The sequence below is a fragment of the Rhinoderma darwinii genome, chromosome 7 (genome assembly GCF_050947455.1).
Source record: "Rhinoderma darwinii isolate aRhiDar2 chromosome 7, aRhiDar2.hap1, whole genome shotgun sequence".
Taxonomy (NCBI): domain Eukaryota; kingdom Metazoa; phylum Chordata; class Amphibia; order Anura; family Rhinodermatidae; genus Rhinoderma; species Rhinoderma darwinii.
The window spans coordinates 55,467,057-55,493,020 of record NC_134693.1 but is presented as its reverse complement, the minus strand read 5'-3'; the positions used below and the strand labels follow the sequence as shown (position 1 = coordinate 55,493,020).

The following is a 25,964-nucleotide window of genomic DNA, read 5'->3' as shown; positions in this document are numbered from 1 at the left end:
TGTAATTTACCATAAGTCGGTAAATGCGATACCTCAGCTAGATACAGTGTCATTCAGGTGCGGACATACCATACGTACAATGTGTGCAGCTGCACAGGGACTCTGCGCGAAAGGGAGCCCACTGCATACTATTACATCTGCTTGTGCGGGGCTACACTGATTCCCATTCATGTCAATTAATGGTGGACTGACACATCAGTGAGGAATTTTCTGGAAATGGCTTATGGCTAGCACCCTGCTGTCATTAACTTGGCAGTTGGAAAACAAGGAGCTCATATACTGTTCTTGCCCAGACGCCCACTGTTGCCAATATCTGCCCCTGGTGTTACCGTTGGTTCATCACTGATGTAAACACTGACCATAAGTTAACTTCAAATTGTCCTATTTTATACATTCAGACATTTACCCGCATGCTATGAATTAGTCCTTTATTTTCAATAAACAGCTGGGTGGTCAGACTTAAATCCTATTAATTTTAATACTGAACGTTTTTTTTCTTTTAATTACTTTTTCTGGATCTACCAAAAACTTAAATGTCATTTCCAGAGGTCACAAATCTCTGATAAACTCTCATAGTGCAAAAAATAGGAATGTTACATATCTATTTTAAGAATGAAAATGATAAACCCCATGTAGGTGGCATCAATTATTAAAATGAGTGCATGGCAAAACACATTGTTGTTATCCATTGCAAGTTTGCAACTATACTGAGCCGGTCTTTTAGCAAGTATATGCTATAACATGGTGATGTCATCAGTCTGGTTATTATAGGGGACAACACTGTTCTTTGTTGCACTTGATTCTATAAATGATGAAACGATCATCTGAGCTAAGAGTCAACTGGGTATTCTGAAGATTTATGTAGAATTGGTGAAATCACATAAAATATTATGTGGTTCCTCTCACTATAATGCCTGTTCTGATTCAGGGCAACACATTATACTTGTTCTTAAGCTAAATGTGTCTTCAGCTGAATCCCTCTCATTCTGATTGTTGTGACTGTTTGCCAATAGGAGGTCTACCAAAAGGATTAAAGTCCCATAACATATATTAAAGGAACACCCTGGATAAACCTATGCATTGTGCCATGCGTTATGCAAAGCCTGAGTGGGAGGTGCATGACACAGCGAGTCTTTGTGTCATGCTTTGTCTTCTCAGGCTTAGCACAAGACATATTATGGTGTGTTAGTTATTCCCCGAGTGTTCCTTTTAACACCATCTATGTTCATAGGCTTAACCAGAAGTACTTATGTAGATCCTATGACAGCACTGAACCTCCAGAGTGCATGACACAATTCAAGGTGAATTTAGGAACTCAGCTTAGTATATACTGTAAATAATGCATTTTGGGACCTGGATTGGTCCTTTCTTCCAATCAAGAGACAATATGGCTGATCTGCCCTCGAAAAACTTGACAACTTATTCTATGTATTCTTTAACGTACGAGTCATAAATCATATATATACATATATATATATATATATATATATATATATATATAAAAATATAATAATATATACAGTATATATATATATATATTTATCAATTTTCAGATCCATTTATCTAATAGAGCTCTTTTATACAATCCCATACATCAAAGTGTCTTATTTTTTTCTTAACTTTTAGTGGTTCTTCTGAAATTGGGTGTTAATTTAAAAAAAAATAAAAAAAAATTGTACTGCAGTCTTAGAATAATATCTCTAGCTCTGAAGAAGGAACCAATCCAGGTACCAAGACACTATACCTGTGATTTCCAATAAAGTCCTGCATGACATGCTGTGTCTGAAGCCACCAAACCTGTCTCCTCTGGTTCTTTCCTTCTCTTATGGTATATCTGGACATACTACATGCATGTCCTAATGGAGTCCCAATCTATGTGTCCTGTTTGGAGGAAGCTGCATACTCTATGTATTTAATGGGGTTGTACTTAAACTAGCACAAGACAGAAATAAAGTAGTGACAACGTTTTTCACGTCTATAATGTGCAGTAAAGGTGCTTATTTATAATGCTTTTGGTAGTTCTCCTTTAAGTGAATATAAAGTATTTTTCGTCACTTGCATGAATACAGTTTGTACGGGAGTTTTAGAAAGTTGAACACAATTATTCTGATGCAGAAAATGACAAAAAAAAACAAAAAGAAGAAAAATATTATAACAAAGTAGGCAAATTAAAGCTGAATTAAACCAAATGCAGAGAGAGCATTAGCTTAACTATTGAAATGAGCAGCACTTTGGGGTTGTCTGAAAGTACACAATTATTGTTGCGCTGTCCTACTAGTACCATTGTGATTAAAGCAAACTTGCTAATATATCACTAAAAGAAATCTAAAGAAAAATATTGTTGTCACTAAGATACAACAACATTGGGTAAGTCTTGTTGTCACCATGAAGAAGTGACACAAAATGTGAATGTATTTTCAATACAGGTACTGGACGTTTTCCAGCACAACATGATATACATACAACTTTGTTCTTTGTTTCATAATGAATTATTTGTTTTCTGACGGCTGGATGGCTTTACGCTTTAAAGGAAGAGAGAGAGCATTGCCATCTCCATAACTATTAACAAGCGGCCTGTAACAATAGGAAATACAACGAACACAGTGCAAAAGTACATATGAGCAACACAGTAGCATCTCTCTCACTGAATGCACAATTTCTGTATGAGTCAGGAAACTATTAGTATATGAAGGCTAACCATGGAGGTTAACCTCAGGCAGCCTGTGAGGACAGGAGCCCTTTTATCTAGACGGTCATACTAAGCATCTCTGTGCATTTTGCCCCTTCTCCAGCAAGGCCACCATGAAACAAATGGAGAGATTTTTTTTTACATGCAGACCTATATATATATATATATATATATATATATATATATATAATATATATATATACATATATATATATACACACATATATATATATATATATAGATATATATATACATATATATATACATATATATATATATATATATATATATATACATATATATATATATATATATATATATATATACATATATATATATATATATATATATATATATATAAATATATATGTATATATATATATATATATATACATTTTTTGGTTTGTATTCCGTGTTTTTGGCCAACATTTAATGACTGTAAGAGATTAAGATAATTAATTGTTCTATTCTCATTTTTTTTTTCCAGCCTTTTCCTTGATCCCACTTCAGGAGCAAAAGGTCCAACCATTTTTTTGAATCCTCCCATTTGGCTATGTTGAGTTCAGGCAGTATCCCGTGCAGAATCCTTTTGGAAATATGTAATGTCATTCACAGTTTGAAATACAAATACCCTGATGCATCACGTATTAACCATTAAGAAATGTGATTATTATAATATTTCTGACTTTTCAATGTCTTTAAAGTTAAATAGTCTTTGTCAAGGTTTGTGCTCAGATCCATGGTGAAAAAGAATGATATCAGGCCCTCTTCGCGTGAAGCATTTCAATGAGAAGATTGTTACATGGCACATCACCATTGAGATGTTTATAATATAGATATTCTTCTGCCTGCAAACTTATTGCACGGATTTCTGGTAGCCGTAGTAAAAGTTGCCCAAATTTGTCTGTTTGCTGTGGGTAGTTGCACAGGGTATAGTCCAGAAGAGCAGCATTGACTTGTTCCTGAACTCCCTCTACCAACTGGAAGTTCTCCAAGTTCTTCACATCTAGGGCAAAAATAGGAAAAACACTGATTAGAACATTTCATTATTAGTGATATACCTGAAAAACATGATATACTGTATACTGTAATACTTGCTGTTAGCGGATACACTGACAACATCTATCAAATGAAGGCTCCCCCATAAAGTACCGTATACCACACTACATATTCTTTAAGACACAAAATATACCTAATAGCCAATAAAATACATTATTCATTTCAGTTTACATATTTTCTTTCAATTCTCAGCATATTTGATTATTATGAATTATTCTAAAATGTATACAATATTAACAGTTCATTACTTGTAGAAGCTATTCCTAAATTGATGTACCATTAAAGGGGTTGTCTCATCACAGACAACCCCTGGAAAACAACTGATTTTAGTTGCCGGCGGCTGCAAATTTTTCCTGCAGTGGCCACTACAGGTGAAATGTTGTATTACACACAACATTCTGTAGAATGGATGACCAGGTCTGCCAGAGCAAGAGCCGATGCTTGTTATTAGCTCTCCACTCTGCTTCATAAGAAGGGTGCCGAGTGGGAGATCCCTCTCTATGACGTTCATATGCCTTGATGGAGCATATGGAAAGGGATTGTGGAGATGAGACAACCCGTTTGAACACTCAGGGAAGACCTAGGTTATATCTTTTCATGTGTTAAATAAAATGTTCATTGACAAGCCGCAACAGTTCAGCTCAAATCATTTGTCATATGCCCATATTTGTTGACGTGACTAATACTATGGGAAATTGTAGTTTACAATAACATTTTCATGAAACAGAGAAAAACAACAACAACCTGAGAATAATCAAATACACATAAGAAGCATAAACGTTGACTAAGTGTATGAAAATCATCTGAGATATTTACATTAATGAAATGGACTCTATTAATTGTTGACAATACTTATCTTATAAGATACTAAAAGCGAAAATAATATATAAAATAGCTTAGGTATTTTTCCATTAGAAACCCTTTATATAACTTCAATCAAGCAGAATCAAGGATAGCTTAAATAGAACAAGGTCAAACCCTTTAGTGACACAAAGGTTGTAGCATTTCAGAGCTAGAATATAATATATGGTCTTCTAATGAGTCTCCAGAGCCCTTCCTATCTTTAAACCAGAGTACAGCACAATTCATATCATTCCGGATTAATTTTTCTGACCCAAGGTGAATTTAGAAACCAACCCGCCACACCGTTAATTCTAATAAAATAAGACAAGAAGTCTTGTTTCCGTGAGACATTTTTCTAAATGATAGCGAAATTCTGGGACAGGCCAAGACTATGCTAATGAACCATCTGCTACACTCAGCTAGAGAGCAAAATGATCTTCACAAGGCACCACCTCCTAAAATATATATCTCTGTGACTGATCATCGGTGGAAAATAGATGGACTGCTGGCCTTTAACCTTGCAGAAGATTCTCATGAATTTTTAGTTTTATATTGAATAGACAATATATCCTCATCCAGGGTGAGTAGAGTGGAAGGTTAAAGTGTCACCTCTTACAGGACGATCATGAATCAAGGACAATGTCATGTTTCATTGGTTAAATACAGTCAAGTGTCACCTTATCTCAAAGTAGACATTTGCATTTGTAAACAAACTTTAAGTGTTTTTTTTCCAATCTGTGATCATATATTTTCCATGTAAAATACTAACAATACAGAGTAATCTGATATCACTGTGGAATATAAAGACGCAGCAGAAAGAAATTTGCTTTTCAATCAAACAATTTTATATTGAAGTTTGAAACATTTCTATCTCGATTCTTCTCAATATGTGTGTGACAGACAAATGGATTCTTAAGGACTCACTGGTGCAAAATGGAAAAATCTTTAATGCAATTAAAATTGTATCAGCAACAAGGAATATATCCACAAATGCTATGGTTCTGAATTGTCAGGTTTTCAATAGCATCAGTGTCGGTAACCAAAGGGTAAAGTGGTAAGGATAAGCATAAAACGTAAGTATAATCCGTCGGAAGTTTAAGCATTGAAGGGCGTTACTGGTGGGGGGGGGGGGGGTCACAGGTCTTATTCGATATTGCTGCTCATTTGTAAAATGTCCAATCAGGGTGAGGCTGAGTCCACTGTGTGCACCACCCTTGGTTAGAAGTCCAGCGGGCCCTGGCACCTTAGTTTGCTACTGCTTAAAATAATAATTCAGCATTTCGCAGGTTACAGAGGTGCAGGATTATAGGCATTTTACTAGAATTTATTAGATCTATAGCTGTTAGACTTCTTGTGCCAAAGCTTGTACCTTGTAATAGATATAAATGCTGCGATGACTGGTAGTTATTCTGTGCAGCACAGAGGATATCCAATAATACAGAACAAGAGATACAGGTGGTGTCTGGTCATTACATAAGCTGGGAGGGCAGGTAGCAGAGATAGGGTCTGTTGATATCAGCGTTGGGCTTTCATTTAATGGTTCCATTCGAACTTTCCGTCCACTACGCTATTGTTTCCGTGAAAAAAACGGAATCGTTATTCAACTTAAACAAACGGAAACCAACTGCAATGGAAGCATTACCATTGAAATCAATGGTAATGCAAACGGAAGCTATGGTTTCCGTTTGGCTTTCCGTTCATCGGTTCCTTCAAATGGAACTGATGAATGGAAGCCCAACGCTGATGTGAACAGGCCCATAGAGGGAAAGTTTGTATGAAAAAAACGAATGAAAGAATGTGGCGTAGTGGTGTATTGCAACATTCGGTGTCAAGGTGGACTTAGGCTTTAATGTATTTAACAAAAAAATGATGTATCCCTATAGATGTACACAGAGGGAGGGCTAAGCACAGGTTACTATGAGCAAAAGTAAGGGATCATCACGTAGGATGTTGTACTTCCATGTCAAACAAGTCTTCAAACTAAAATGTTTGCTTGTAAATGCAAAGTTTACATAGTAACATCTTAAACAGAACATCCTTTTGGTCCCCCTGAACAAGCCCTATCTAATCTAATCCGGTTTATTCACTCAGGGACTAATTATTCATAAAACAAGCTCAGAATAAGCGTGTGGAGGGCCATGTATATTTTTCCATCTTTATTGAACAGTAGACCCTAAGGTCCTTTTGAATATATTACACGTAGGCAGACAGCAGAGTCATTCCCCGTTTACACACCCGGGCTATCCTGCATACATTATTGTAATCAAGCTTTCAGTCCGCTAATTAAACAGAATATCAGCATCGGGCGCTGCTTAGCTTTCTTAATGGAGTAAAACAAACAGCGTTATTTAGCTGTGAAGGTCGCAAATTGATATCCATTAATCAAATACATCATTAACCCTTTTACAATTAGTAGGCTAATAAAGATGGCACTGGGTAATCATGGCTTCATTGTGTAGAGGGATAGCTGTACAGAAGAGTGTCACTGGACTATAACTGAAGTAGGAGAATAATGGTGACCTGATTTAAGAAGATAAATACACGGATTCACTGCCTGTTGTTTAGTACTGGAACTTTTCCTGATCGAAAATTTCAGAAATTTTCCTTCATCATATGAATAACAGCAGTCAGACATTCCAAAACAACTTGCGAGAGAATTAAAGGGGTTTTCCACTACCGGACAACTGATGACCTATCCACCTGATAGGTCATCAGTATATGATCGGTGCATGTCCGACACCCGAACCTCGCACCGATTAGCTGCTTCCGCTGTCTGCGGTCACCGGATGTCATTGCACACTATGCAGTGTATGTAGCCGGAAGCAGATGGCTCCATACACAGCATAGCGGCCGTGCTGCAGAACTGCAGCTCTGCTCCTGTTCACTTGAATTGGGGCAGAGCTGCAGTAGTGCAGCTCGGCCGCTATTCCATGACCGGAGCCAACTGCTTCCAGCACGGATGTCCGGTGCCCGGAGGCAGTGGGAGCTGCTAATCGGTGCGGGGTCCGGGTGTCGAACCCCCACGATCATATACTGATGACCTATCTCGTGGATGGGTCATCAGTTGTCCAGTAGTGGAAAACCCCTTTAAAGAAAAATAATTTCAATAGAAACAAGCAGATGTCTTCAGGGATGTTTAGTAGATGCTGAACCTCTATTCTTTGGATTTTGTATCTTTCTGGCTTCTGGGCAAATTGAAATCGGTCATTAGAAGAAGTTAAAGCGGTATGTTCACATTTCTTCTATTTCCGTTTATGACTATAAAATTATTTGGTCTCATTTCCCATCTCTCCAAACTTGCATTCCCTATGAAACAACAATTCTGGAGCATCTTTTCTTAGAACTGCATCGTGCCGTTCCTCTGTAATTCCTCCCGGAAATGTATTAATAAACTGACAAATGGATGTTACCATTTCCCTTATCAAAGAGGGCGTGTCCCCACACACTCTGACACAGTCCAATCAGAGCTCCCCAGGTCATACTAGGGACACGCCTTATTGATAACACTAAGTTGTCAATTTATTCATACATTTCCAGGAGGTATAACAGAATATTGACAAAATGTGGAGTTCAAAGAAAATATGTTCCAGAAATTGTGTTTCAGGAGCATACAAGTATTTTGGGAGCTGACAGATCCTTTAAGAACTTTTGGATGCAGTAGTCTGAAAAATCTGAGAAGCATTGGAAAACGCCACCACACCACTGACTGTCCGACGTGTCCAGCCATATACGAACATATCCACGGTCAGACTGCGATCTATAGTACCGGGAGTGGTGAGAAGCAGTTCTGCGCTATATTTCATTTGAACTGCATCTCTTTTTACCATTTACATTGGCGGCCATTTCTACATGTGTTGATACCTGTAACTTTGTGGCTTTTTTTCTTCGTACTGTGTATGTTTATAGCTATTATAGATTGGTATACATATTTTCAAGCCAATTCTGGGACCATACCACAAGGGCCCTGCGGCGGACCCATTATTTTTTAACTGTTGATTCATTCTTATTGTATTTCAGATGTATCCAGTCTAGTTAGTTCTATTCCTTTAGGATGTCTACTTAGTATTATGTTTTTTAGGTCACCTGGTTTAGATTGAACATCAACTATTGTATTATAATTCCATATATGCACTTATTGGTCTGTTTGCTCCTATCTATTTTATAGTAAAACTATCTTATATCTGATATAAATTTTTTGTGTGATGCTTTAGTGCCGATACCACTGATTGCCCTGGCATATAAGAATCACCAGTGTTATTCGCACACACAACCATCACATGGCTATCAGTGAGTCACCCTCCAAAGATTTATAGAGTATTACAAACATGCTTTCGCCAATTCAAGACATTTCTGCATATCATTAATAGATATTAAAAATATGTAACCCTAATGAGATGTTGACTAGTTATAGAGGTGCATATAGATAGAATCATACACAGATTACACGTCTGATATGCCGCTGTATAACACAAGAAGGCAGTGGTGTTTCTAGAGCAATTCCACACAATTTTGTTTTTCCCTACAAAACTAATGATAGGGTGCAATGGCAACTTTATTATAAGATCTGATGATCTAAAACGTAAGAAGAAGGAAATGAGACCGCAAGGAAGACATGTAACTTTTACTTTTAAGGTGGAATTGAACTGATACAGGGGTGCTTCTATAAGTGACCCCCTCAGTTTATGAAATGTAAACGCTAATTTTATTAAATGAATAGCGGTATCCCGGAATATATCGAGTGCCATACTGCACTGTTCTCAGCTTCTAATGAAAGCTCTCCCTGTAAACTTTAATACAGCTGTATTTACAACGCGTTTTGCTGCTCCATATATCTTATAGTATTGCACCATCTACTGATATCTACTGCTCACTGAGATCGTTCTCATTGCTCTATATAACTGCATTGATCCACAGAAATGTTTCACATAACTCATCCTCCACCTTCTCTCTATAATGTGGTGTTATCCTGCTTTTTAAAACATTAAAGTGGACGGTACTTACAAGAAAAATCAACGTTAGATGCACATTTACTTACTTAAAAAGAAATGAAACATCAGTAGTCCCCAGTCCCATGACAGAGATGATGATATTTCTACAATTTATAGAAATACAATTAAATGTGTTTCAATTCTTCATGGAATCGGGTGATATTTAAAGGGAATCGGTCACCATGTTAAACACCCCACAACAAATGTAACTGCTGGATAGGTGTAAAGACACTGATTCTGATTTTTTTTCTGGGTCCTCTTTGATTGATTTAAGGCTCTTATCAATGTGTAAGGGGTGCAAACAGGAATGAACTCTGAATATTCAACAAGTATGGCAGTAAAGCGTAGGGGACTTCACTCTATTAGAATAAAGCACACGGACAGTTTTTGGGATTACTGCGGGGGAATGTCGCTGAGTAAATATATAAATATCACATATTCGGAATCAGCGTCTTTTCACCTATCCTGCCATAGTTTGGGGGTTTTACAGATTCCCTAAAAAATAATTTTGGTTTTCTAAATACCATGCACTGGTATCCCTTTAAATAAGGTTATGTGTGCAGCACCATCTGTAGGCATTAACTTTATATTGTAGTTGTATTTTTTTTTATACAATTTTTTAATTTTCTTATGCTCAACCGCAAAATAGAAAAAAAACAAAGCAACAATTGTCACCATTACAAGCAGTAGTTTTTCAACTCCCCTCCACCCCCACCTCCTAATTCCCCCCTGAGCGGGACACACTATTTATTAGATTCAATTAAAATGCATAAAACTCCACAGTGCTCGTGCGCCGCCCGCCTGGAAGAAAATAGTGTCCCTGGAAAAACCCTTTAAGTACTAACCTATAAACTACTGCTCCATTGATGTTGTTTAGTAATAGAAATATAGAACAAACTACTTTCTATGTATTAGATTCAATTAAAATGCATATCTAAGTAACGAACAAATTAAACAACTTTAAAAATAAATCTTTGAGGTGTCCTCCTCTGCCAGTTTATTTTCGATATCAGATATCTGATTTTGGGAAAATTGGGTGACAGCTACTGTGGTCCCAATCGCAGGTCAAGATTATCACCCAGCTTTCCCAGGGCACAGAATGGTAAATATGTCTAGTTATGTAATAATATGAAGTTTACTCCTGCTATGTTCACCCAATAAAGATTTGATCTAAGCAAATCCGCTGTGGATTTTGAGGGTAATCTGCAGAAGTTCAAAAAAGCTTTTCTGTGGCTTTTCAGACTCCGCCTCAATAATAAGCCCACTGTAGATGATAAAATCTGTAGAATGGTCATTATTCTGCGCAAATTAAATCCAGAGCATGTGAATGGGGCATACAGTACCCATTAAAATGCCTTGCCAGTGCTATAGTTGTGAATTCTGTCTGGATTTAGGCGTGGAATCCATGCCTCAGTCCTCACAGAATCCACAACGTGTGAACATGGCCTCACTGGTAACTAGTTATATTTGCCTTTTAAGGCTAGGTTCACACTGACTTTTTTGCAGGCGGAAAATCTGCCTCAAAATTCCGTTTGGAATTTTGAAGCAGATTTTGCCCTGCCTGCATGCCGATTTTCGCTGCGTTTTTTGGCTGCGGCCATTGAGCGCCGCGGGCAAAAAACACAGCGAAATACACTTTCTCTGCCTCCCATTGATGTCAAAGGGAGGTCAGAGGCGTAAACGCCCGAAGATAGGGCATGTCCCTTCTTTTTCCCACGAGACCGTTTTTCCGCTCGCGGGAAAAAAATGCCTCCGCCTCCCATTGAAATCAATGGGAGGTATTTTCAGGCCATTTTTTGGCGCGCTTTCCAATGCGGTTTCCGCGTCCAAAAACTCTGTGTGAACTCCCTTTAAGACTTGGAAAACTATCTGTTGAATTTGTAATAGCAACCATTGTAGTCATCACCCAGGCATTTTTTTTTTCATCAGGAATGCTGTTCACATCAGCTTAAAAACAAATGAAACAAAAAAAAAACCTGTAAAATAATGTGATTTTAAAGGAACACTCCAGGTATAAATGTTAAACTGTGCTATTACTAGTGCAGGGCTTGAGGAGCGCTACATGACACAGGGATTCTCTCTTTGATGTTGTTTGACTCCGCTGCCCCCTCTGGCTATGCACTAGGTATAACACACTGTATGAGCTTTGGCCGGAGTGTTCCTTTAATCACTTTCCCTGTCTTAGAATTAATGAACACAGATCCTGCTTATACTTTTCATTACAAATTACAAAGTCGTTTATAGGATTGCTTGAGGACATCTATCAAAAGTGAAAATAATATATTGTCTATCGGCAGTCTCATTGTATGTGGATCACCTGCATATTATTGAGCCATATTATTTCAATTACCCTTCCTTCATGAATAAGCAATTTCACAGTAATCTTACCATGTTTAGGACAAGGTAGGAAATATCCATAAAGGGTTAATACGTATCTGGGGATTAAACTTGTAGAGACCAAATGATCAATTAATATAGTTGTCTTGATCTAACAAGGTCACCTCCGTGCCGTCTGTATCAATAATGCCCTAATATCATTACACGGAATAATCCATCCATTAACCTGACTACTGTATTCTGGATTTGATAGACAGCAAATCCATAGAGCGGCCGGGGAGGCTTCGTATCTTGGTCGCTTGGAGACACAGTGCTGACTGAAGACTTTCTGCTCTGCTTTTAACTCACTTTGATTGCTGTGTCCCACGGCAGCCCAAGGCAACAACATCAAATTCAGTGTCCGCTTTAAAATCTACTGCCAATGTATATGATATACACGCATATGTAAATAATTCTGTAATAGTGTGATCATGCGTGTGCCAGGGATAATGTTGGCAGCCTCAATGCCAGGACAACCCATACACATCAGATAGTCTGCCAGTCCCTCTAAGGATGATTAGCAGCAATTAATGGTTTCTACACGTCTTCACCTTAGGGACATAAGAACATGAGCTGACATTGGTCTTACAAGTGGGGTGAAGGCTATACATTACTTTTTAGTCAAGGTTTCCATTGTGTTCTTAATGTGATTGTGACAAAGGAGGTAACGACAAGTCTTACTGGGCCCCAATCATCAAATAGAATATGGAATGTTTTATGCTCATACTATTCAATGCCATGTGGATTAATCACACAAAATCTATCTATCTATCTATCTATCTATCTATCTATCTATCTATCTATCTATCTATCTATCTATCTATCTATCTATCTATCTATCTATCATCTATCTATCATCTATCTATCATCTATCTATCATCTATCTATCTATCTATCTATCTATCTATCTATCTATCTATCTATCTATCTATCTATCTATCTATCTATCTATCTATCTATCTATCTATCTATCTATCTATCTATCTATCTATCTATCTATCTATCTATCTATCATTACCCATCCACTATCTATCTATCTATCTATCTATCTATCTATCTATCTATCTATCTATCTATCTATCTATCTATCTATCTATCTATCTATCTATCTATCTATCTATCTATCTATCTATCTATCTATCTATCTATCTATCTATCTATCTCTCTCTCCCTCTCTCTCTCCCTCTATCTATCTATCTATCTATCTATCTATCTATCTATCTATCTATCTATCTATCTATCTATCTATCTATCTATCAATCATCTATCTATCTATCTATCTATCTATCTATCTATCTATCTATCTATCTATCTATCTATCTATCTATCTATCTATCTATCTATCTATCAATCATCTATCTATCTATCTATCTATCTATCTATCAATCATCTATCTATCTATCTATCTATCTATCATCTATCTATCTATCTATCTATCTATCTATCTATCTATCTATCTATCTATCTATCTATCTATCTATCTATCTATCTATCTATCTATCTATCTATCTATCTATCTATCTATCTATCTATCTATCATCTATCTATCTATCTCCTATCTATCTATCTCCTATCTATCTATCTATCTATCTATCTATCTATCTATCTATCTATCTATCTATCTATCTATCTATCTATCTATCTATCTATCTCTCTCATATCTATCTATCTATCTATCTATCTATCTATCTATCTATCTATCTATCTATCTATCTATCTATCTATCTATCTATCTATCTATCTATCTATCTATCTATCTATCTATCTATCTATCTATCTATCATTACCCATCCACTATCTATCTATCTATCTATCTATCTATCTATCTATCTATCTATCTATCTATCTATCTATCTATCTATCTATCTATCTATCTATCTCTCTCTCTCTCTCTCTCTCTCTCTCTCTCTCTCTCTCTATCTATCTATCTATCTATCTATCTATCTATCTATCTATCTATCTATCTATCTATCTATCATCTATCTATCATCTATCTATCATCTATCTATCTATCTATCTATCTATCTATCTATCTATCTATCTATCTATCTATCTATCTATCTATCTATCTATCTATCTATCTATCTATCTATCTATCTATCTATCACACATAGGCATAGCTTGGATTCCCTGATCAAACGGCTTCACTAGTCGCTATATTTATGACAAGGTTTATACAATCTATATACATTATAAAATATATTTGTTACAAGTTCAATGAAACTCCATGCATCATTCCCCCACCTCCTCATAGTCCTACTTTCTTATGTGACTATGTGAACTACCACTGTGACCTCCGCAGCTCTGTGTGTATAAACAACCATGTGCTGTCTCTATATTACATAGATTATAGTATCAATACTCTGCTTTACTTTCCTTATTTTTATGATCTTATCAAAGGGAATTAGTATGTAAATAAAGAGAACTTTAGAAAACAGGATTTCTGCCGGACAAACATGACACATCCCTCTGTTATGTCTAAATAAGAAGGGGACACATGCAGGCATTTTTTTACCGAAAGTGAAATAACAGCGATTAATCGTGTGGCCATCGCAAGTCCTGGCTGGGTCCGCGTGCGGACACTAAATGAAAAGTCTCTATTGATTTTTCCATGGCTGCCTGTAAGTGTTACATCAATAGAAAAAGAAAGCAAAATGTTTCACACTGAGGAGGAGAGACGCTGCATTATTTGGACCTTCCGGCAGTAAGTTACGGAAAGTGATAGATGAGAGGTACAGCAAAACTACAGTAGAAAGGGGGGGGCACAGAAAAGGAGGAGGGAGAAAGAATCTGAAAAGGGAAACACTTAAAGAATTTTGGAGAACTGAATAATAACTAATAAGAATAGTAGACGGATAAATATAAATAGTGGAAAATGTGGCGAATTTGATTATGGATAAGGAAAGGTCAAATCCCACAATGATGTGGAATCCGCTAGAAGGAGTTGCGTACATAGAGGCGATTGGAACCCATAGCAAAAATTAAAATGGTGCCACCTGGGATGAGGAGACTTTTTTTCCCCTCATTTTCTTGCCATTATTGTTAAGGAAACTCTCCAAAATCTTGTTTGTAGGACATGTCAAGAAGGGATCCCTGCAATATTTCTCACCACCTGATAAAATAAGGGATGATGCCAACCTGGTCTGGGTCCTCCTGTCTCTAGGGGCAAGTAATGATGTGATGGACCTTCAAGGCCTCTAGAAAACGTCCGTATTACGGATCCGTGTTGTACGGATCTGCCATATGGTGCCTATAGTTTTACTATGCATGATAAGTCTACTCTGGTTGGTAGTGTGGGCCAGCAGTGAAACTAGTGGATTATGGGGTGGCACAGTGACATATTATTTGTAATGATGTAGTCACACTAAAACCAGTGATCTCATCATATACATGATTTCATAGTGTGCATTGATCTTACACATTGTGACATCATTGTATGATCTTTTGCAACAAACGAAAAACCAAATGGTAATAATATATAAATCTGTGCTAACTACTTTATTGTGCTATATACACTGAACCAGCTTTGTGTAATGTAACTATGTGTCTATTGTTTGAATTGAAACATTTTTGCGAGAATATAAAATGTCCCAAGTGTAACTGCTTTGGATGGATTGTGGGGAGCAGCCATGGGGAATAAAATTTATTTTGTCCATATAGGGAGTAAAAATATAATAATATGTGAGGGATTTTCTGATTGTAATGATGGGGGTAGGGAAACGGACAAGTGAGCCCTAATCTACCCGCCACTCTGTCCCTGCCTACTTGCAACGACCCGCCCTAGGCGACGGGGTACAACTGGGCGGCGGTCCCTACGCTCAGTAAGTGCACGAGACAAACAGACAAGGGTACACAAAGCTAAGGGAAAAGGGGCAGTTGCCCACGGCAACACCGTGAGCAGCAGAGTGGTGAACGAGCCGAGTCAAACCAGGAGAGAACGAGGTACCAAACGCAGAGCAGGAGAGTAGTCAGTAAGCCAGGGTCAGTATGGAGCAGGATCAAATAGTCAGAAGCTGTAGCTGGGCCAGGAAACCACACGAGAAGAATCACAAGCAAAGGAGGAACAGGAAAGGCAGGTATAAATAGACAGAGGGCGGGAGCTAGCTCCATCTGGCCAGGCTGCGATAGGCTCTCCCACTCCTAAGCCTGCCATCCTGAGTGGTGGAAGATGGAGTCAGTCTCAGAGACATAGACTCAGGTGCAGACTGATTATCTATGGGCGTATACACAGAAGTTGTGCCTGGCAGATCCTTTACAGTACCCCCCCCCTTTTATGAGGGGCCACCGGACCCTTTCTAAGTGGACCTGGTTTATTGGGGAAACGAAGGTGGAACCTCCTGACCAATACCCCAGTGTGAACATCCCGGGCGGGTACCCAAGTCCTCTCCTCAGGCCCATATCCTCTCCAATGGACCAGGTACTGGAGGGAGCCTTGGACCATCTTGCTGTCCACAATCTTGGCCACCTCGAATTCCACCCCCTCAGGGGTGAGAACGGGAACAGGAGGTTTCCTCGAGGGAGCCAAGGACGGGGAGCAGCGTTAAAGGAGGGAGGCATGAAACACGTCGTGTATTCGAAAAGATGGCGGCAACTCCAGTCGGAAGGAGACAGGATTGAGGACTTCAATGACCTTGTACGGCCCAATAAACCGGGGAGCAAACTTCTTGGACGGGACCTTAAGGCGCAAGTTCCTAGACGATAACCACACCAGATCCCCGACCATAAACAAGGGGTTAGCAGAACGTCTTCTATCAGCCTGAGTTTTTTGTACGCTCCGGGACGCCTCTAGGTTCTTCTGAACCTGGGCCCGGACTGTGCACAGTTCCCGATGAACGACCTCTACCTCGGGATTGTTGTAACTACCAGGTGAAGCGGAGGAGAACCGTGGATTAAACCCAAAATTACAGAAAAAGGGGGAGACCTCTGACGAATTACTGACCCGGTTATTAAGGGAAAATTCGGTGAGGGGAATGAATGAGACCCAATCATATTGACAGTCAGAGATAAAACACCTTAAATATTGTTCTAGAGATTGATTAGTCCTCTCCGTTTGGCCATTAGTTTCAGGATGGAAGGCAGAGGAAAAGGACAGATCAATCTCCAACTTTTTACAGAAGGCTCTCCAAAACAATGAAACAAATTGTACCCCTCTGTCCGAAACAATATTCACAGGGACCCCATGGAGACGCAGGATGTGTTTGACGAACAAGGTAGCTAACGTCTTGGCATTGGGTAGTTTCTTGAGGGGCACAAAGTGGCACATCTTACTGAAGCGGTCTACCACAACCCACACCACCGACTTGCCTTGAGATGGAGGCAAATCGGTGATAAAATCCATGGAGATATGGGTCCAAGGTCTCTGGGGAATGGGCAAAGAACGTTGTAAGCCCGCTGGTCGGGACCTGGGAGTCTTGGACCTAGCACAAACCTCACAAGCGGCGACGTAGGCCTTAACGTCTTTAGGCAACACAGGCCACCAATAGTTTCTGGCAATGGGCTTGTGATTATGTAATGATGGGGGTAGGGAAACGGACAAGTGAGCCCTAATCGACCCGCCACTTTGTCCCTGCCTACTTGCAACGACCCGCCCTAGGCGACGGGGTACAACTGGGCGGCGGTCCCTACGCTCAGTAAGTGCACGAGACAAACAGACAAGGGTACGCAAAGCTAAGCGAAAAGGGGCAGTTGCCCACGGCAACACCGTGAGCAGCAGAGTGGTGAACGAGCCGAGTCAAACCAGGAGAGAACGAGGTACCAAACGCAGAGCAGGAGAGTAGTCAGTAAGCCAGGGTCAGTATGGAGCAGGATCAAATATTCAGAAGCTGTAGCTGGGCCAGGAAACCACACGAGAAGAATCACAAGCAAAGGAGGAACAGGAAAGGCAGGTATAAATAGACAGAGGCTATAAATAGCTCCGTCTGGCCAGGCTGCGATAGGCTCTCCCACTCCTAAGCCTGCCATCCTGAGTGGTGGAAGATGGAGTCAGTCTCAGAGACATAGACTCAGGTGCAGACTGATTACCTATGGGCGTATACACAGAAGTTGTGCCTGGCAGATCCTTTACACTGATAATGTGTTTTACTCATTCATTCAAGAGGCTTTTCAGGTAGAGTTTCACTAGTGAGGCGGCCACTGGCCGCTGTATTCAGATGGAGAATCAATAGAGAGGTGGATGGCAATTACAGAAACAGCCAAGCTCGCTCTACTCCACTGTGTCTGCAACTAACAGTATACTTCTATGGGAGTTACAGAAATAGCCGAGCACAGCGTCAGTGGAGAATGTATATGTGTTCAATGCGGAGAGGGAAATTAGCTGATCTCAAGCACCTGACAGCTGCTTAATTCCTGTAGAAACAAAGAATCGGGCACATTGAGGTCCAACATGGCCGATCCTTATTTCCTCCAACATCTGTTGTCAAGGGAAAGTCGGGACAACCCATACCCATCAGATAGTCTGCCAGTCCCTCTAAAATAAATGGGTTTGGCCAACTGTCATCTGATGTGTATGGGCACGTTTATAGGTAATAGTTTCTGTAGCAAAAATGAGTCTTGCCATTGGAGTGCTTCACCTGATCTTGTACAATTTGACCTTCCCTAGATATCAAGGGCACCATTGCTTTCAACCGATATTTACTAAAATAGCTTGACCTCTTCACTTCCAAAACATTTTATTAATAAATGATTATTGGAAGCTTTGAACTGGGTGTTTGAGCTCAATGTTCCCACAGCTCATTAACCCCCCTCCCCGAACACCTCAATGGTGAGTAAACAAATGAGATGCAATCTAAACATTTTATTAAGCTACTTAAAAATACTCAGCACTCACCATATATTTTACATTATTTTTCCGTCTTGCTGAACAAATAACTATTGATTGGACATAAAATCTCACTGAGACTTATGATCAATGATCTGCTTTAGTCACAAAATGAAAAAATACTTATATTCAGTTTAATAAAGATGCAACTGAAGCAGGAAAAATTTAACCCATTGCAGTCACTATGATCGATACAACTACAGATAAATATTTACACTCACCTGTGTAATGGACACTTCAACGTCCTTCCCTCGAAATGCACCATCTGCCATATCATATTAGCTAAGAAACCTTTATTCTCCTACAAAGAAGTTCCCTGATTTCTTCTTCTGTTATTTCATTAGCACAGACACTTCAGACATCTTTAACAAGGTTCTGTATAGTCTTATTAGCCTTTTGTCACATCAGACAACTACATAATGAAAATCCAATTCAATTAACTGCTAGGGAAGATTTCAGCAGGATTTAATTTGCTTTAATATGCATGCGGGAGGGTGATATATGATACCGAGAGAGATTCTTCTTCTTAATAAATAGTACAGTATCCATCAGCAGTGTATAAGATTATGAGGCTGCACATATTGGAGCCAGGAAGATATCTGTCTCCTCATATTTTTTTTTAAAACTTTTAAGTTATCACTCCGAATGGCTCAAGATGAGGGACAGTGGGGACAGATCAATAATGTCCAGGCAATTATTTCTCAATTGATAAATTATTTAAAATCCCATTAATCGCAATCATCAGACAGGGTCTTCCCTCTCTCCCTGCCAAATACAAAACTCAGACAGATGAAAAAAGAAACATGTCTAAGGTGTATGACGTTTTACCTATCTCACTGGTCTTCTCTCTATGGGGAATTACTGGCTCCCAGGTAAATCAATAGGGCGGGATTCTATAAAAACTAAATCTGCAGGACTGGGCGTGGGCCAGTCAGGGAAGTCATATACGTTCACTGATAGACATATATATCGATTATGAAAAATACCAAGATGAGATCTGGAGGAGACAATGACCTAAGTAAAGAGGGTTTAGACATTTCATTCAGGATACTAAAGTTATATAGTGATATCTTCAATATCCCAGTCAATCTCTTCCATCAGCATCATTGAGCAAACAGCCATGGAGACAAGTTTCCATATACCAAAAATACATCTATATGTGACCTTCTAACAGGAAAGAACCCATCACATTATCAAAATATGCGTAATAAGGTGCCCGGATTCCAGGCAACTCTTCTTACAACAGCAAACATCACATGCAATCTCCATCCAGATGAAACAACTAGAAAGGTTTCTTAGAGTTTCCCAGAAATCCCTGCAGCACCTTTGTTAAAACTATATTTAGTTGTAAGGATGTTCTCGTTACCTTCTGGTGCTGTAATAAAGTACGTAAGGATGTAAATGACAAAGTGACTCAGGTGAAGTATAAAAGAAAAGTAAACTTGCTCTACTTGCCAAATGGGAGGTGACTCTTTCTTTTCACTCTGGGCAGTGTAATGTTTTCTGTATGACGATGTCCAATCAGAATACAGCTTTCTCCCCCTTCCCTGCCCAGTGCTGTGTATTCAACTGGTGATATCTCCGGTTGTTTCACAGCTAGAACTGCGATCCTGGTGCCATATGAAAGATTAGAATCTCATCTTTCATATGACACCAGATATGGTGAGATATGGCTATTTGAAGTGATCCCCCATCCCTCCAGCCTCGATCTCTCATACTGTGTGAAGCAGCTTCATGCAGATAGGTCAGCATCAGAGGCTGTGAGGAGGCTCCACCTCAGGAGAATCGCTGCTGTTGACACCCACTTGTCTAATAAAGGCTCATCTACATATTTAGAAAAAAACCTCATAACTTTCAAAATAATAAACGTTTTAAGACACAATTTTCACTACCATTATCAGTGTGACATCGCCTATTAGATTATCAGAGGCACCTGTTTTATTTGAAAATCCATTAGCCCCTTAAATGGGTTTAACCATAATCAATATTATCACCTATCCAAAGATTAGGTGATAAATATGTGATCGTTGAGGGTCCGATTGTTGGGACCCCCCACTGATCCCCAGAAATGGCTTACTTTGCCGTCGTTGTGAGCCCCATATTAATGGAGCAGTACTCAGTAGGCTCGGCCACTGCTCCATTCATTTCTATGGGGCCGCTGAAGATAGCACTTGGTAGCCCCATTGAAATGAAAGAAGAGGCTGGACGCAGCCTGCAGGGCTTAAGGGGAAGCCTCCATGACCTCACTGGTAGGGAAAGGGTTAATAGGTAAGGGAGAGTTGGAGGGAGAGTTAGGAGGAGGTGGAGGAGGGACAAGGAGGAGTCAGGGGGCCGTTGCTGAGCTTCCCGCTGTTTGCGGCATTGAGCCGGAAGCAGCGGGAGGAGTAACACAGGGAGAGACAAGCTCCCCGTTGCCCGCGCTTATAACAATGTCGGAGGCCGTATTATTAGAGCGGCTGCGTGCCGCTGATGTGCACCACGGTCCCGGATGGCTTGAGGAGACCGTGGCTGCATTAACTAGGATCCCGGACGCCGTTTCGCCACGCCAGGCCCGGCGTTCGGGGTCTGTTGCAGGGGACAGGCTCCCCTCCCCCGGCCCCCTTACTAGCATTACTATGGCGGCGGGGGGGGAGTCGGCAACAACCGCTCCTGCTCGGAGCAGGCTGAGAGCGTTGCCGGGGGTGACGGCGACTCAGGCCGGGTCGACCCGTCCCTCCCGGCGGTCCCGACCTCCAGAGCGCCTCAGTCCTGAGGCAGTCCCGCGGACACGGCGTCGCAGAGGGAGCCCGATCTCGGACGCTGCAGGCCAGGCAGCTGGGAGGACCGCCCCTTCCCAGGCCCTGCGTCCTGGCAGGAATCCCAAGCCGCGACGGGGTCCGGCGGTAAGCAGGGAGTCGCAGGCCGGGCTCCCTGTCACCCCTCCCCCATCGGATGGAAGATTCGGAGGACAAGGTACGGCCGCCCCGCCTGGTGATGTTCCGGCCAGGGGGCAGGCTTCTTCAGGATCAGCGAGACGGACGTCTAGATCTGCAGCGACGTCGAGGCAACAGGTCCGGTCGGAAGTCTGGGTCCCGGCGGTCGGGCGGCAGGTTGCCGGCCCATCGGTCAGCGCGTCCTCATCCCCGTTCCGAAGATGTCGTTTGGATGGACAGTCGTCGGCGAGAGAAGAGCTGGAGGAAGGTGAACTGGACGTGTATCGTCGAGGTCAGGATGGTCCGGCTGACGGGAACACAGCGCCTGTGCAGCCCGGTGAGTGTATAACTCCATCATTGTCATATCCAGCGATTTTTATGTCGGGTATCGGCGGGGGGGCTGCTAGCGTCGCATCGGTGGCCGGTAGTGGCGCGGGCGGGCGCGATGGCGCGGGTTTGGCAGACTTAGTGGGTTGCTTGAGAGAGCTGGTCGGGCGCCTAGATAGGGCGGTGGCGCCGGTAGTCACGGAAGTGTCCCCGGCGGTAGTTTGGGAGGGTCCCAGGGAAGGGGGATTGTTACAAGCGCGGCCCGTAACGGCGGTTAGAGAGGCGGTCGCGGTGTCGGTACAGACCGAGGCGCAAAAAGATGGCGATCGGGTGCGTATTGATGATCGCGCTCGTGGGGAGGTGTATGTGTGTTTCGAAGGTCCGTTGGGGGCGCATTTAAAGCAGGAGGTGCGTGAGCGGATCTGGAAGGACGAATATGTAGAGATTTTTTCTCTCTTGCCGCTCGCTAAATTTAATTTGGATAAGAGCAAGCGGGACGAGAGTAAAAAGGACGAGGAGGAACGGCGGCGGTATAGGCTTATCCCGCAGACGTTCGTTAATTGGTCGCAGGCGTTCGCCATATTAGCCAGTGTGATAGGGGAAAAGGCGCCGGAAAATTGTTCGGCGTTGTTTTGTTATTTTGATGCTATTGGGGAGGCTCATAGGGCGTATGGGGGTCAGGCGTGGCTGCGATACGACGAGCAATTCCGTCAGCGAAAAGCGGTTCGGCCGGCGATTCGGTGGGACCAGAAGGATATTGCTCTCTGGTTACGGGTTACGGCTCCGGTTAGGCAGTCCTTCCCCGGGAGCGCCGGCCAAGGAGGCCAGTCTAGTCAGGTTGGACAAGGCGGCGGGGGAAAGGCAGGGTTTTGCTGGCAATTTAATGAAGGCCAGTGCAAGTTCGGGGCCACGTGCAAGTTCAAGCACGTGTGTTCGGAGTGTAATGGTGCATCACACGGGGCGGCGAAATGTATGCGGAAAAGGAGGTCAGGGAACCAGTCCTCCGCGGCTGGTCAAGGGGGTGTCACCGGTGAGGGTGGAAAAGATGGCCCCTTATCTAAATGAGTATCCGGACAGGGCGGCGGCTAAGTTGCTTTACGAGGGTTTTCGTGTTGGTTTCGTTATTCCCCGCCTCCTTATGAGGTTCCGGTTACGCGGAGGAATTTAAAATCGGCTTACTCGCATGCCAAGGTCGTGTCGGACAAATTGTTAAAAGAAGTTTCGTTGGGTCGCATGTCAGGGCCTTTTGTTGAGTCGCCAGTAAAAGATTTAGTTGTGTCCCCGTTGGGTATTGTTCCTAAGCGTGAGCCCGTAAAATTTCGTTTAATTCAACACTTATCGTATCCCAAGGGTTCGTCGGTAAACGACGGGATAGATCACGAGTTGTGCTCCGTAGCCTATACCTCATTCGATGAGGCGGTGGGGTTAGTGCGGGCTGCGGGCCCGGGCGCGCTGCTAGCAAAAACCGAAATCGAGGCGGCGTTCAGGTTGTTGCCAGTTCATCCAGAAAGCCAACGGCTGTTGGGGCTGTCTTTGGAATGGGGCCTTTTATGTGGATCGGTGCCTTCCGATGGGGCGTTCCCTTTCTTGTGCGTACTTCGAGGCGTTTAGTAGCTTCGTGGAGTGGGTAGCGAGGGGAGTATCCGGGGTCGACTCGTTGATCCATTACTTAGATGATTTCTTGTGCGTTGGCCCGGGGGGTTCGCCGGTTTGCGGTAATTTGCTTTATGCACTACAGAAGGTTGCGAGGGATTTTGGGATCCCTTTGGCGCCAGAAAAAACGGAGGGCCCAGTAGCGACGATTTGTTTTTTGGGAATTGAAATAGATTCGGTGGCAATGGAGTGTCGTCTCCCTGCGGATAAGCTGGGTGCTTTGAGGCTGGAGGTACGGCGGGCTTGTAGACTGAAGAAAATGACGCTGCGGGAGCTTCAGTCGCTGCTGGGGAAGTTGAATTTCGCCTGCCGGATTATGCCAATGGGGAGGGTGTTTGGTAGACGGTTGGCAGCGGCAACGGCGGGAGTGCGAGTGATTTGAATAATTTTACGGATGCGGCTGGGGCGGGCGGTTTTGGAGCTTACGGGGGAGGTCCGTGGTGCGCAGGTCAATTGCCGGCTAGTTGGGTGTCCAGCGGACTCACGCGGAATCTGGCCCTGCTCGAGCTGTTCCCCATCGTGGTGGCGGCAACCATTTGGGGGGACAGGGTCAGGGATAAGAAGGTTCGTTTTTTTTTTTACTGCGACAACATGGGGGTGGTGCTGGCCATTAATAACATCACGGCGTCCTCTCCTCCTGTAGTTCAATTGTTGCGACATTTAGTGTTGGTATGTTTGTCGTTGAACGCGTGGGTGGTGGCGGTGCATGTGCCGGGGGTACGGAATTGCATCGCTGATGCTCTTTCTCGCTCGCAGTGGGACCGGTTTCGGCAATTGGCACTGGGAGCGGAACGTCTCGGTTTGGCTTGTCCGGAACATCTTTGGGATCTGGTCTCGGTCCCGTAGAACAACTGATACAAAGGTCTTTGGCGCGCACGACGTGGAGTGCTTATTCTGCTTGTTGGAGGCAGTGGGAGGAGTGGGTAAGAGAGTTGGGTGACGTCAATACGGATAGAGACAGGTTGGTGGCACTTTTGTACTGGTTAGGGGACGCCTGGGAGGCGGGGTTTTCAGTGGCAAAGGTGAACCGGTTCATATCTGCGGTGGCGTTTGGTTTCAAGTTACGAGGCTTTCAAGATGTATCTAAGGAATTTTTGGTGCTACAGGCTTTGAAGGGGTTGGGCCGAGGTAGAGGGGAGGCGGATAGTAGAAGGCCTGTGTCGTTTGCTTTGCTTAGCCAAGTAGGGAAGGGTAAGCTGATAGTTTTGTTCGCCCTCCCGGGGTCGGTTATGTGCCCAGTAGAGTGCATGCGGGGTTTTTTTAAGCCGCAAGCGGGGTCTCCAGATTTGCCTTTGTTACGCCATGTGGACGGGTCGTTTTGTCCAGGTTTCAGTTTGGAGATGTATTTAAGGAATGTCTGACGGCGGTTGGTGTCGCGGCGGGCTCATATTCATCTCATTCCTTCAGGATTGGCGCAGCAACTGCAGCGGGGCGCTGGGGGTTGGATGATGAAGGGGTGCGGCGCATTGGTCGTTGGGAGTCCAACTGAGTTAAGTCCTATGTCCGCTCCATTTGTTATGAGGTTGTGGTTAACGCTTAAAAAATGTTTTGTATGGCAGTGTCTAATTGTTTTCCATTTCAGATTCGCCTCCGTGTTTGGTGTGGTTGCTGGGTCATTCGTACGTGCACTGGGTCATTCGTACGTGCCCGGACGGTCGCCAGTTGCGCATTCCGCGACAGGATGCGGTTGTGCATTGGCTGGGATTTAGAGGTATGTCATGGAGCAGGGGGTTGGCAGAATTCCAGACATAGGCCCGGCTTGATAGGGTTCCGGAGGTCTTAGTGTTGCACGTGGGTGGGGATGACTTGGGAGTCTGCCCCTTGCGTGAGTTGGTGCGGGATATCAAACACGATATGTTGGGTTTGTGGGTTTCTTATCCCAAGTTGGTGATAGTGTGGTCGGACATAGTCCCGAGGAAACATTGGCGGTTGGCTAGGTCAGTGAAAGAGTCAATAAGGCTCGCATTAAAAGTTAATCGGGCGGTGTCCCGTTTCGTAGCAAAAATCGGGGGCATTTGTGTGCGGCACAGGGATTTGGAGTCAGGAGTGGGGAACTTCTGGAGGGGTGATGGGGTTCATCTGACCGAGGTTGGCATTGATCTTTGGAGCTTGGCGATAGCAGAAGGAATAGAAAGGGCGGTGGTGGTGTGGAGGAACTCACAGGCTTAAGGTGGTCAAGGCCTGTTTCGCTGTGGCGGGGGGAGTCCTTGAGGCCAGTCAGTACAAAATGGTGGGGGGGTCGCATCGGGGGTATGCGTCCCCCAAAAAAGGTACATGGTTGAAGACTTCATCGGGTGTTA

General features: G+C 42.4%; 1 protein-coding gene across 2 annotated transcripts in view; it reads right to left on the bottom strand.

Annotated features, from left to right (window-relative positions):
* Nucleotides 1-3,095: 3,095 nt before the first annotated feature.
* The window catches only part of NR5A2 (nuclear receptor subfamily 5 group A member 2), a 113,755-nt gene continuing 90,886 nt past the window's right edge, over nucleotides 3,096-25,964 (bottom strand). For both annotated transcript variants that reach the window (XM_075832240.1, XM_075832239.1), the window contains exon 7: nucleotides 3,096-3,695. In XM_075832240.1, coding sequence (XP_075688355.1) covers nucleotides 3,448-3,695 — 248 coding nt within the window. In that variant the 3' untranslated portion in view covers nucleotides 3,096-3,447. The remainder of the gene's footprint in view (nucleotides 3,696-25,964) is intronic.